Below are 13,900 nucleotides of genomic sequence, written 5' to 3'. Positions count from 1 at the left end.
CTTGGTCCTAAACCTGAACCTCTACATTTGCATTCACTACTGCATGTGGGATCTCAAATTCAGTTGGAATTTGTACAACAACTTCTCCCCGAAGACCTTTGAGGAAATTGGTGTGATCCACCATCAAACACAATATTTTCTCATCTTTCAACATGTGTTGTGATTGCAAGGATGTGAGAATCAGGCTCAATGTAACATAGACCATCTTTGAGATCTTTTCGAGATGGGGAAGGCAAATATAGAAAGATGTTCTCGTTGTCCACTCATGTCCTCCTTACTCAAGGAAATCTTCAACCCGCAGAAGTGAAAAAGTATGAGTGGAGCAATTGTCAAAGAAATCCACACTCCCAGTTTCATAGTATATAGTGTCCTTTAATCCACACAAAAAAACCATTTTGCACCAATTCTATAGCAAGTTTGTCACGATCATCTACTCAAACTAAAACACTAAGAGTTACACTAAATATTATGCCGTTCAACAGTTGCGGAAATTCGGTGCACTCATGAGGATGAACAGATCAAATTTGAGAGGTCCATATCATCACATGTACTCAGTAAACAGATCCAAGCACTTCAAGAGATGCCAATTATCCATTACATGTACCGAAATCAACTCACATTTGTATGAAAATGCACATGATGCACATAATTGTTCTAGTAGCGGTGGAATTACATTAAAATGAAAACATTTTTCATTGCCGCTGCCAGTAACCTAGTTGTGGGTAAAAGAATTTAGGTCACATACCGGATGGATACAGAAAAATGGGAGCCACCTGGTATTGTGTGGCGATTTGCACAAAAATAACCCAAAAGTGAAAGAAAAGCACAGACTAACCCTCCGGCGAAACTATTTCACCAATCTAACCCTTTTGTGTGGCGCCTCTCCCACGGGCGCCACACATGCCCATGTGGCTCCCCTCCTGCCGGCGCCACTGTCCCAGCCGACGTGGCCCCCTCGCCGGCCGAGGCCGGTGCGCCCATCCGACGTGGCGGCATGTGTGGCGCCCCTCCCAACGGCGCCACACATGCACTTGGAATTGCCCAAAACATACTTGTGAGACAAATCCTGCGGGACTTAGCCGTTTTGCGAGGCTCGATGTGTGGCGCCGATGCCACGGGCGCCACACATCCACTTAAGTGTGGCGCCCGCGCCCGCGCCCAGCCCGACCCTCTCTTTCTTCTTTCTCTTCCTCTCTGCTTCTTCTCCCCAACCGCCGCCGCCGCCCGCCTCCCCTTCGGCCCCCCCACCAAATCGACCAAGGAATCGTCAGATCTATCCGGCCAAGTCCTTCCTCCTCCATTCCTCAAGGTATTCCCCTTCGATTCCCTCTGATTCGTCCACTATTGTTGGTGGATTTGGTGGATTTGGATATGAACCCTAGATTTGGCTATGTAGATATAAAATGGCTATGTAAGTGTTGAATGTGTATGCGTAGGAACCCTAGATATGTTAGTGGATTTGGATATGAACCCTAGATTTGGATATGTTGGTGGATTTGGATATGAACCCTAGATTTGGCTATGTAGATATAAAATGGCTATGTATTTGTTCAAATTCTATGTATGTATGTCTTGAAATGTCTACTATTTGTGATGGAATAACTCATATTTGAACCAAATATTTGTTGGAACCCTAGATATGAATGTATGTGTGTATGTATGGAACTCTCATGTATTTGAATATGAACTCTCATGTATGTGTTGCTCATTTTTTGTTAGTGGAATGACTCATAATATGGTTGTGTAAACATGTAGGATGGTGTGGCTTCTGGATGAAGAGTACGACAGGATGCACCGGGCTGTTCATATGACGGAGAGGGGAACGGATCTTCACCCTTTGAAGATTCGTTACCATGGCACAACGGATATACCGTATGACGAGAGGTACACGGAGTTCATCCGGCCCTACCGGTCTTATGCCGTTCATATCCCTTGTAAGCCGTGGGGGGCCACACATGAACCCCTCGGCACTCACCGCCCTTGTCGACCGGTGGAGGCCGGTGACTCACACCTTCCACTTGAGGGCTGATACGTCTCCAACGTATCGATAATTTCTTGTGTTCCATGCCACATTATTGATGTTATCTACATGTTTTATGCACACTTTATGTCATATTCGTGCATTTTCTGGAACTAACCTATTAACAAGATGCCGAAGTGCCGATTCTTGTTTTCTGCTGTTTTTGGTTTCGAAATCCTAGTAAAGAAATATTCTCGGAATTGGACGAAATAAAAGCCCGAGAGGCCTATTTTCTCACGAAGCTTCCGGAAGTCCGAAGACGAAAGGAAGTGGGGCCACGGGGGAGCCAAACCCTAGGGCGGCGCGGCCCCCCCTTGGCCGCGCCGCCCGTCATCCGGGGCCCCTGTGCCCCCTCTCGACTTGCCCTTCCGCCTACTTAAAGCCTCCGTGACGAAACTTCCGAGTACCGAGAGCCACGATACGGAAAACCTTACCGAGACGCCGTCACCGCCGATCCCATCTCGGGGGCCCCTGGAGATCGCCTCCGGCACCCTGCCGGAGAGGGGAACCATCTCCCGGAGGACTCTACACCGCCATGGTCGCCTCCGGAGTGATGAGTGAGTAGTCTACCCCCGGACTATGGGTCCATAGCGGTAGCTAGATGGTTGTCTTCTCCCCATTGTGCTATCATTGTCGGATCTTGTGAGCTGCCTATCATGATCAAGATCATCTATATGTAATTCTATATGTTGCGTTTGTTGGGATCCGATGAATAGAGAATACTTGTTATGTTGATTATCGAAGTTATGCTTATGTGTTATTTATGATCTTGCATGCTCTCCGTTACTAGTAGATGCTCCGGCCAAGTAGATGCTTTTAACTCCAAGAGGGAGTACTTATGCTCGATAGTGGGTTCATGCCCGCATTGACACACGGGACGAGTGACGAAAGTTCTAAGGTTGTGTTGTGTTGTTGCCACTAGGGATAAAACATTAGTGCTATGTTCAAGGATGTAGTCACTAGTTACATTACGCACCATACTTAATGCAATTGTCTGTAACTTTGCAACTTAATACTGGAGGGGGTTCGGATGATAACCTGAAGGTGGACTTTTTAGGCATAGATGCAGTTGGATGGCGGTCTATGTACTTTGTCGTAATGCCCAATTAAATCTCACTATACTCATCATAATATGTATGTGCATTGTCATGCTCTCTTTATTTGTCAATTGCCCAACTGTAATTTGTTCACCCAACATGCTGTTCGTCTTATGGGAGAGACACCTCTAGTGAACTGTGGACCCCGGTCCAATTCTCTTTACTCGAAATACAAATCTGCTCGCAATACTTGTTTTTACTGTTTTCTCTGCAAACAATCATCTTCCACACAATACGGTTAATCCTTTGTTACAGCAAGCCGGTGAGATTGACAACCTCACTGTTTCGTTGGGGCAAAGTACTTTGGTTGTGTTGTGCAGGTTCCACGTTGGCGCCGGAATCTCCGGTGTTGCGCCGCACTACATCCCGCCGCCATCAACCTTCAACGTGCTTCTTGGCTCCTCCTGGTTCGATAAACCTTGGTTTCTTTCTGAGGGAAAACTTGCTGCTGTGCTCATCATACCTTCCTCTTGGGGTTGCCCAACGAACGTGTGAAATACACGCTATCAAGGGCCGGCGAGATGGCCCCTACTCTCCAGGATGTTTCCATGATCCTTGGACTACCTATTCAGGGCGAGCCACTGTGTATGAACACAGCTTCTGATGGGTGGCGCCAGCAGATGGAGGCGCTTATTGGCAGGGCTCCTCCGCTGCCAACAGAACCAAAGAAGAGAGTTCCCGCCGGCGCGTCTTTCGAATGGATCAGGACTAACTTTGGAGAATGCCCGGAAGAGGCCGACGAGGACACTCGGAGGACGTACGCCCGCATGTACTTATGGTACATGATTTCGAGGACTCTCTTTCCCGACGGTGGGGGAAGCTGGCCCATTGGTGTTGGTCGAAGGCGCTTACGGTGTTGGACAACCGGTGGAGTTGGGGAACAGCGGCACTTGCCTACCTCTACCGGCAGGTGATGATTTGTTCTATGTACTATTTTCCTATAGTAGTGTGCTAGACAAAGTAGTAACCAAATGTCTTATGTACGCAGTTGGACGAAGCTTGTCGCAGGACTGGGAGCAGCGGTATTGGTGGATGCATGCTCCTACTTTCCGTATGGAGCTGGGACCGCCTATCAGTTGGGCGGCCTAGGACACTCACCGAGAGGCCATGGCCTCATCACCCTCACTTTCCTGATCGGGAGCCCACTTGGGCATACCTTTGGGACAATGTCTCGGAGATGACGAGCGATCCAATGGTCATGTACGAGGCGGTACAACTGCGGAGTTGGACACTCTTACCGTCGAAGCGGGTAACCGATCACTCTGCGGAGTTGCAATCCTCGTTTTGATTGATTCTACTTGGCATGTTCTAAATATTTGTATGCTGCGGGTGGAATGGGAGCCATATGGTAGCTACTACCGTATTGGCGCGGGGATGGCTGACCTCAACCACAAGTGCACGGAGGAGGCGCGGTTACGGCGTATGCGGCTGCCCACTCATATGCATGTGGCTTGTTGAACACCACCAGCCGCAAAGAGTGATGAGACAGTTTGGGCTGTATCAGGAGTGCCCACCACTGTGGCAAGACACGGACAAGGCGCTTCATAGGTAAACTTCTGGAATCATGCGATGGAAGATTCTTGATAGAAGAGGTACAAACTAACTTGTTGATTCTTGCGAGGCTTGATAGGCGACGGCGGAGGAAGATCACAAATTGGCCGAGTCCATCATAGCGGCCACATCGCGGCGTTCCAACACTCGTTTGGAAGCGGTACGGAATGCTGGCCCCGAGCGGATTGTGCCTCACGACTTGGCCGCTTTCAACAACTACCTCCGAGTGGTTCCATGAGAACACGCGTATCGAGTTAGTTAAGCACGCGTATCCTGAGGAGATCTTGGACGACCCCATCCGGTTCGATGAGGTTGGGCAAAGCCGGCACGACACCTTTGCTCGCGAGAGGGAGATCGACTTCTATTGCTTCCGAGCTGAACTTCGTGGTAATGGATTCTCTCACTAAATAGTACATCATCTAGATTGCCATGTGCTCGCTTAAATTGTGTATGCTATGTTTGTCACAGCGGGAGGAGATCCAAAAAACAGCTCAGGAGTGCGAGATTATATGGGACCAGAGCGGTAGAGAAGAAAAGCCTGTCGGACCGTTGCGGCATTTCATTAAGGTATGATCACCAACTTTGAATGTACGCTATTATGTTCTGGTGGCTTTGTAACCATGAGTTCCATGACGCTGAACAACTGCACGAAAGATGCGGCGGTTAGCGAACTTGCTAGGTTGCCGCGAAGGCGAAATCCCTACATCCTCCTCTTCGAAGAACCGCAGGTATGGACTATTTTGTTGCTCGTCAAACATGTTCTTACTAATTTCAACTTTTGTAATCTCATGTGTTCATGTTTGTGAAGATTCCTCCCGAGGACGACCTAATTCCGAGTCAAGGCATACTTCCAAAGCATACCTCCAAGCAAGCCCCACGGTCAGCTTACCAGTTGAAGCCAAGGGGCAAGGCTCCAAACCGGTACACTCCGGAAGATTATGTCAACCGAGGGAAGAAGGTTGTCACTGAGGAGGATGACGGGCCGCCGCGGAGATCAGATTTGTCGAGGATGAGGAACGACGAGCCGTTCTCTTCGAGATGAGGAGGAGGAGGAGGAGGAGGAGGAGGAGGAGGAGGAGGAGGAGCAGGAGGAGCGGGACGAGGAGCAGGGAGCGGCAGAGCGAGCAGCAACAACAGCCACGGCAGCGGACGAAGAGGATGGCCGTCCGGAAGCAGCCCGCGAGGACGGCACGTCGAGGACGCTACTAGGATGTGCTACGTGTTGTTGTGAACTCTATATTTATAAGTATCGATTTGTGAACCCTATGTCATTTCGAACCATGGTCTGTAATGCTACTTGTTGTTTGAATCTACGTGCTACAATGTGACCTATGAAGTGTTATATGTGTATGTCATGAAGTTGCTACTTGTTGTGTCCAATGTTGTACTCAGTAACTCGTTGGAGTTTGGTAGGATTTTTCATGTTTTTAACACAAGTCAATGTGTGGCGCCCTTCCCATCGGCGCCACAAATGCTAGTGTGACGCCCGTGGCATCGGCGCCACACATGCCAACTTATATGAACTATTGGGTCGAAAACATCCAGGGGCTCCGGACGATAAGTCCTTAGCCGTTTTCGCGAGCCTCTATGTGTGGCGCCCGTGGCATCGGCGCCACACAGGCTAGTGTGGCGCCCGTGGCATCGGCGCCACACATCGAGCCTCGCAAAACGGCTAAGTCCCAGAGGATTTGTCTCACAGTATGTTTTGGGCAATTCCAAGTGCATGTGTGGCGTTCGTGGGAGGGGCGTCACACAAAAGGGTTAGATTGGTGAAATAGTTTCGCCGGAGGGTTAGTCTGTGCTTTTTCTTTCACTTTTGGGTTATTTTTGCGCAAATCGCCGTATTGTGTTGGTTCTCTACAGTACTGCAGCCGTGCAGGCACGGGTCCCGGTGACATACGGAGCAGACAGCCCCCACCCATTTGACTTGTGCAAAGCAAAAGCAGCGATGCGACAGCCGCCCAACCACGGTTGGCAACAGAACAAAGGAGGGATAAAATACATAGAGTTGCTGCTGCATAGAGTAGAGAAGAGATTCCTCCCTACGAGGAACTCGCACTGTAAAACTGAACATCGCAAGGGGAGAGAGAAGGTTTGAGAGGAGGAGGAAGAAAGAAGAAATGAGGAGGAAAGCGACAGGGTGTAAACATGGTGCGTTGGCGTGTGTCTCCTTGTTGCTTTCCGTCGCATTGTATCCTACCGCATGTCTGCGTGCCTCCTCTCCTCTCCTCTCCTCCCGCTTTTGCTTTACAAAGGTCAGCCATGGATTCCATCCCTTCTCCCTCTCTCTTCCATCGCTTCACCTCCTCTACTGATACTGATCTTCTAGCCTTTGACATGAATCGCATATGTTGGCTGGCACGTCCGCCCTATATGTGCGTGCGGACGGCACAGACCTGCCTCGAATTTCCTTTTCTACTCTTGGATCATAATAAATGTTGAGAGTTTAGTTAAAACAACTAAATCTATTTTTTTAGTCGATAAAGGAAATATATTAATATCAAAAGATAACAATTACATCCAGCCTCTGCAACAACGCAATGCCTAATGTCAGTACGGATGCACACATCCAAAAAAAAGAGAAAAGGAAAACTAACAAATAAAAATCTCTCTACAGTATCAGCCCTAGCAACAGTGATATATCCACCACCAAGATAACACCTAAATTCAGACACTCCAAAAGCGACGCCTCCAAGAAGGGAACGGTGCATCAGCGCCGTCATCGCCCGATAAAAAATCTGAGGTTTTCACCCTAAAGATAGTCCCCGCTCTCAAAGCAATGCCTTCAACAAGGTCATTGCCAGGCATAACCAGTTAAAGCCAGGCCTTGGCTTTTCACCTTGAAAGGTAAGATTCTGAACTTCACTTGTGCTGCCACCCCACATTCATATCATTGTTGCAAAGCCCGGAACACCAAGCAAGCCACTCAACAGCACAAAGGCTTGAACCCCCCTTAGCTAGTCCTCCAATCGGGCATTCATGATATTTTCTTCTTCTGACTTCACCATGAACCAAAATGTCACTTGATGTCAACACAGAACGGAGCTTCGTACCGCTCCCTCCAGAACCAAATGGTCGAAATAAAAACATGGGTGCGTACGAACGAATACCACCCGATCCAGCAAACTCCAGGCAATAGAAACACCGTTACATTCGTTGGCGGTGCCTTCCAGAACTCAACACACCGGCCAGATAGAGAAGGGCATGCCTCAGAAAGGTCTTCATCTTCGCACAAGAGAGACCCTAGGACCGCCAACTTTATTCAGGCCAGGCCCCCACGCCGCCGACCATTCCAGGCTGGCCAAGGTTGCCGGCCGGAGACACCAAGCGCAGATCTCGAAGTCCGAAGACACCGCTCACGCCTGGGTAACGTCGCATCCCAACAACTAGCCCTCCACCGCCGACCGCCGACACCGCGGAGAAGGCAAGGAGGAGAGGGCCTAGGGTTTGCCCCCATCCAGCCCAACCCAACCCGCCGCCGCCGGCCTGGCATGCCACCGGAGGAGCCCACCACCACTCGCCGGGTCGCGATGCCACACACTTGGAGACCCGCACACAAGATGGCTTCTCACCAGACCCTACCCTGATCCGCCGCCCAGGACCAGAGAGAGCCGCGAGCACGCCCAGCCGCGGCAGCTTCCTCCAGCGGCGGCGCGGGGAGGAGATGCCCTAGCGGCGGTAGGGTTAGGGGAGGGGTCACCCCGAGTCGCCCTGGCGAGAGCGATGGGGGGGGGGGGCAGGGAAACGAGCACAAGTCGTGATGGTATCTCTAACTAAAATGCATCTACATACTACATCCATATCCAGGCAAAAGTAAGATACCTATTTTTAGATGGAGGAAGTAGTAGACACTCGGCAGTTATTACGGATCAGAGGAGGAAGTAATATGCTCAGGTTGTCTTGCTTCCTCCAGTCAGCTCGGTTAATGAAAACTTGCATGCTTTTGGGGGGGCTTTTCTGCACTCTCTTGCCCGTCTCATTATTTTCATGCTCGTGCTCGTGCTCGTGCTCGAGCCCGTGCCAAGCAAAGCGTGCGTGCGTGCAATGCTAATGTTCGTCAAAAGATTAAAAAAAAAATCCTTTGCTTTAGCCTTTGAACTCATCTAGTCATCTACATGTCTTTTGCATTTTCTTTTCATGGCTAAAAGAACCAAGGAATCTTGTCAAAGTGTTTAGAAAACAAACACTTAATTTACAGTACTCGGGTGAACTCTTCTGCTCACATGACACTGGCTAGTATATCATCGATCTGTGTTACTCTTACCTGACTGCCAACCTGAAATACTAGTAGTAAGAAAATTGGTGTAGATGAACATCTTGCACCAGTCTTCTTACACAATTACAGTAAGTAGCACGTACGGTTATGCACATGAGCACATGTACGTACAGCGTTGAATCTAGGTCGATGAACAGAAGCCCAAGTAAAACAGAATAGACACAGCGGGGGACCAGCTCGGCTGGGTTTCGGCCAAAAGGAAAAGTGACAGCTGCCGAGGCCGCCTAGATTAGATCAAGATTAGTAGTACAAGGAGATGGAGATGGAGAGAGAACATGCATCTGTGTCCTTGCACCCATGTGTTCCTGTCAAGGTTTTTATTTTTTTCCAGTGTGCTAGCTCGATCTACTTGATCCATATGATGCGACCTTGGAATTCACGCAGAGGCCAAACCCTCCTGCATTTTGCCTGCTGCTATCCCACCTAAAAGTCTCAATTCTGTGCTAATTATGTGCCAATGTCCTAAAGGCAACCAACTAAGCATGCGCAATATAGTCCAGGTGGAAAATGTTTAAAAATTTCATTGGTTATTTTATTTGGTTGAATTCAGGAACAAGGTTGAAGGAAGCCAACAAAAATAAAGACCAAAATTCTCACCAACAAGTTTTAAGCTATCAATAACAACAAGCCTCAAGTGATTTTGATGTTGTCAATACTTCCTCTAATCTTTCCTTGTGCCAGCACCCATCAAGTTGAGAGATGGGGCAACTGGGGTATAACAATAGAAGCTACATCAAATTTATTTTCCAACATTTCACAACAAAAAAAAGTTATTTTCCAACAAAAAAACTCACATCATTTGGAGTTGCGTAGCGAAAGCAATGAACGTTTTCGTTGGAGGTATCCAGATTGTCAAGGGCTTCACGAATTTCCGAGGAGCTCTTCAATAATTTCCCAAGTTGACTGCATATTCTTCCAATGAATCAATGCAAATGCCGAGTCATTTTGAATCCTTTTCACGCCTAGTTAAGGGGTTTTCCTTCTATAAGACCTCCATCTCATGGTGTCCATGTGTCCATGTGTGTGTCTTTTTCAAAGAAATTAGGACTTTGGGGTCCTATTTCCAAGTTTGTTTTTTTTGCTAATAGTATTTTTTTTGTATAGTCATATTCAAGACTCGCACGGGGCAAGGGCGCTATCTAGACACCGTGAGGACATCGACGAAAGGCATGTCGAAGGCTATGAGGATATCTACCCTGAAGATGACCCGGCGATTAACGGTTATAATGACTTCCAGAAGAATGCATGGGAGCATCCCACTGGTAGCCCGCAAACCCCCCATCCCAAAACATGCTATGGGGGCTCCGTCCAAACACACTCCGCACCAGCACCCCCAAGCTGGGCCAGTAGTTCTAGTTGCCACATCCCCTGCACGCTATGCCGCAACAACCCTCCATCGCTAGACTGTTGCCACCAACACCACCCGACAAGCTGGAATGGAAGAGAAAACTCCAACGAGTCTTGTGCGTACCGATGTGTAGTAACATGAGGTGGACTATGCATTGTAGATGGTCTCCAACCCAACATGGACCGGTGTTTCCGATCCCGGATCCACTGCCCGGATCGGTCTCATGTTGTTGTATGCACAGCCGTCTGCAGGAGAAAGCTGTTGCTTTCAAAGGGACGAATACATGACGTCGGTTCTATGCGTCTTCACCGCACAATGTAAGTACCGTGGGATATTATTTCAACTTGGTAGCGTGATGAGTTTCTCAATTTTGTTCATAATACATATCTGTAAGATGTATCGACTATGGGTATGTGGGTGGGTTGATCCTGAGTGGTATTTACCATGCCAACATCACTATCTACTTTGTGGGGCAGGCATGAGAATAGCACCAACTTTTGAATTCAGGAGAAAATTCCAAATGCTGAGTTCGTTAAAAATTTGTTTGAAGTAAAAAAATTGGTGGACAAGAAAGACATCAGCTTATTGGGGGATGTGAAGAACTAGACGGATGTCAATAAGATGCGTCTGTTGGAGGAAAACATGGTAAAACTGAATGAAAATTGTGAGGATCAATCTAAAATTGATTTGCAAGATGGAAGTAGAAGAAGAAGTTGCTGCTAGAGAAGAAGAAGAAATGGGACAATGAAAAGAAAGAACTGAAAGAGAAGAAGAAGAGGGTGGAACACGTTGTTTGATCTTCTGAAAACTAGTGATGCAAGATGAATAGGATTCGGCTAATTTATGATGACTGGGATGTTTTCATTCAGATCTTGATGAGCATGTGTGCTAAAAAAATTTAATAAATAGTTGTTGATATTACTTGTGTGTGAGACTATTTGGTACCGAACGTATTATATAATATTTATTTAACTTGTTGTTTGAGAAATTGGAAAAGTAAAATTTTACCGGCGCCAAAGTCCACAACCACGCTTGCTGCTCTACTTCACAGTCCTCGTTGCTCATCGCACCATGCCCCATCCTTCCCTAGCTCTCCACTGAGTGTCACTCGCAAGCTCGCCCCTGGCCTCTCTTTCTTTGCATGTCAACGCGAACAAAAAGTGGCCTCCTATCCATCGCCTTCGCGCGGATATAAAGCCACCCAAACGTGTACCAAAGGTCCGGCGAGAAGACCTGAGAGGCGCAAGGCCACAGATCGCAACAACACACTCTAGAGCAACCCTCTGAGGTATACACCAGCTTCCAATTCTTATCCCGCTTCGTTCTTCTTCCTGCAATTCAGGAGCATTTTAACCAAATTTCTCTTAATTGGGGTTTCAAACCAAGATGTCCATGCTCTAAATTCTTCCGTTTCATAAGTCTGCTTTCTTGGAATTCCACCTAACCATGATTCTACTTGTGCACAGATGTTTCATGTTGGAAGAATTTGAACGAATTCTTTTACTAACTTGCTTCTTCTTGTCCCAAATGCAGCAGTCTTGTGGTAGCCATCGCCGAATGGAGCTGAGCACGGAGATGTCAATGGCGCCGCCGGCCAGCTGCAGGAAGCGCAAGTGCCCACCGCCCGGCCTGGCGGACATCCACGAGGACATGCTGGAGCGCGTCCTCGCGCGCCTCCCGCCAGCCAGCTTCTTCCGCCTCCGCGCCGTCTGCCGAGAGTGGCGCGCGGCCGCCGCGTCCCCGACATTCCTCGACGCCTGCGCACGCGTCCCCTCCCGCGACCCGTGGTTCCTCATGCTCTCCGAGCGTCCCCGTCCTGTTGTCGCCTTCGACGCCGGCGAGCGCTCCTGGAACCTCTGCCACGCCGCGCCCGGGTCCATGCCGGTGGCCGCGTCGGGCGGCCTCGTCCTCTACCGGGCACCGGCCACTGGCGAGCTGTCCGTGTCCAACCCTCTCACCGGCGCCTCCCGCGCGCTCCCCACGCCGCCGCGGGGCCACGGCGTGCCCCGGCTCCACGCAATTGCCATGTACGGCTCCCCCTACCGGGTGGCGCTCTTCACGGGCGAGGTCCCTGACCTGTCCATGTCGGTGTTCGACTCGTCCAAGAACTCCTGGGAGGCCCCCGTGGCGCTTGCCCGAAGGAGCGAGACCTCCACCACCGACGCATCGGCTCAGGGTGGCGGTGGCGGCGGCGACGACAGCACAGTCTACTTCCTGAGCAAGTCCGGCGACGTGGTGGCCACCAACATGCAGCGCAGCGCGTCCAAGCAGTACTCCTCCGTGGCCATCCCATCCGAGCGAGGCGCAGGCGGCGGCGAGGCCGTGGCGTACTTCCTGGGCCACTCGGGCACGGTCGTCGCGTGCGACACGGCGACCCGCACGTTCGCCGAGCTTCCACGGATCCTCCCCGTGCACTTCGAGTACTCCATCGACCTCGTGGCGTGCAACGGCGCCGCCTACGCCGTCGTCCTCTCCGAGTACCTCGACACGGCCAGCCTGCGGCTGTGGCAGTTCGCGGACGGCGCGTGGAGGCAGGTGGCCGCCATGCCCCCCGCCATGTCGCACGGGTTCTACGGCAAGAAGGCCGACATCAACTGCGTCGGCCACGGCGACCGTGTCATGGTCTGCGTGAGCTCCGGCGACGTCAACGGCTGCTTCATGTGCGACGTGGGAAGCGACCGCTGGGAGGAGCTGCCCAAGTGCATCAATGGCGATGGAGAGGTCAACGAGTTCTTGGCCGCCTTCTCCTTCGAGCCTAGGGTGGAGATCAACGTCTAAGTGTGTGTGTGTGTGTCAGTGTGATTACTGATTAGTTAAGGAGCGCCGTTTTGTTCTGCTCCTGGCTTGTTTGTTTGCTTTCTTCATGTGTATGTATTTAGCCATGGATATTTGATTTGCATATCTCATCTCCTTTTGTGTTTTCATGGAATCAAATCGAGTTCTTTATTCTTGTGTTCATGGAAAAGTACACTAGCAATCTAAGGCAAAATAGATGTCTATATGTAAATACTACCTCTGTTCTCAATACAGGTCTTTTTTTAGAAAGCTATAATACTCACTTCGTTCATAAAAAGATGTTGAAGATTTATCTAAATTCGAATGTATCTATACATAAAAAATATCTAGATATCTAAATTTAGATGAACTTGTGACATCCTTTTATGAATAAAGGTAGTAGTTTTTAAACATGCTTATATTTTGGAATGAAGGTAATAGCATGTAGATTTCAGAACGCAAATATAGCGTTGGGAACCTTCCCTATGTATATAGGGAAGAAGTGAAGAAGGTTTCCTAGGATGTGTAATCTGGTCGAAGAGATACTATTTTCTTCGCTAAATTGGCACTTTTGCTTCGGCTTGAATGATGTAAAACTAGTTGGGTGGAACAAAGCATCTGATCCCATAGAGGTCGCTCTCACTCACAAAGTCACAAGTGTTTCATGAAAATCAAAGGGAGTCATTGATTCCAGTGTTCATTGCCAAGCATATACGAGCGATCTAACGCAAATACAGAGATAGGAACCTTCCCTATATAGGGAAAAAGTAAAGATGGCTTCTTGCAGAAGAAAAAAATTCATCAGTCAAAGAACACAGGATCAAGTCGTATTA

The 13,900-nt window shown here is 49.1% G+C and overlaps 1 protein-coding gene across 1 annotated transcript; it reads left to right on the top strand.

Moving 5' to 3' along the window:
- Window positions 1–11,537: 11,537 nt before the first annotated feature.
- On the top strand, window positions 11,538–13,143 carry LOC124698553 (F-box only protein 13-like). Its single transcript, XM_047231038.1, has 2 exons — window positions 11,538–11,580; window positions 11,826–13,143. Exon 2 carries the CDS (start codon window positions 11,850–11,852, stop codon window positions 13,068–13,070), a length of 1,221 nt encoding a protein of 406 aa, XP_047086994.1. The 5' UTR covers window positions 11,538–11,580; window positions 11,826–11,849; the 3' UTR covers window positions 13,071–13,143.
- Window positions 13,144–13,900: the final 757 nt, after the last annotated feature.

This window comes from Lolium rigidum, chromosome 3 (assembly GCF_022539505.1).
Source record: "Lolium rigidum isolate FL_2022 chromosome 3, APGP_CSIRO_Lrig_0.1, whole genome shotgun sequence".
Classification (NCBI taxonomy): Eukaryota; Viridiplantae; Streptophyta; class Magnoliopsida; order Poales; family Poaceae; genus Lolium; species Lolium rigidum.
Note: the sequence above shows the minus strand (reverse complement) of the source record. Positions and strands in the feature narration are given on the sequence as shown.

Excerpts from the sequence above, each read along its gene's own strand:
- LOC124698553 (XM_047231038.1), top strand. The coding sequence starts at position 11,850 with ATGGAGCTGAGCACGGAGATGTCAATGGCGCCGCCGGCCAGCTGCAGG.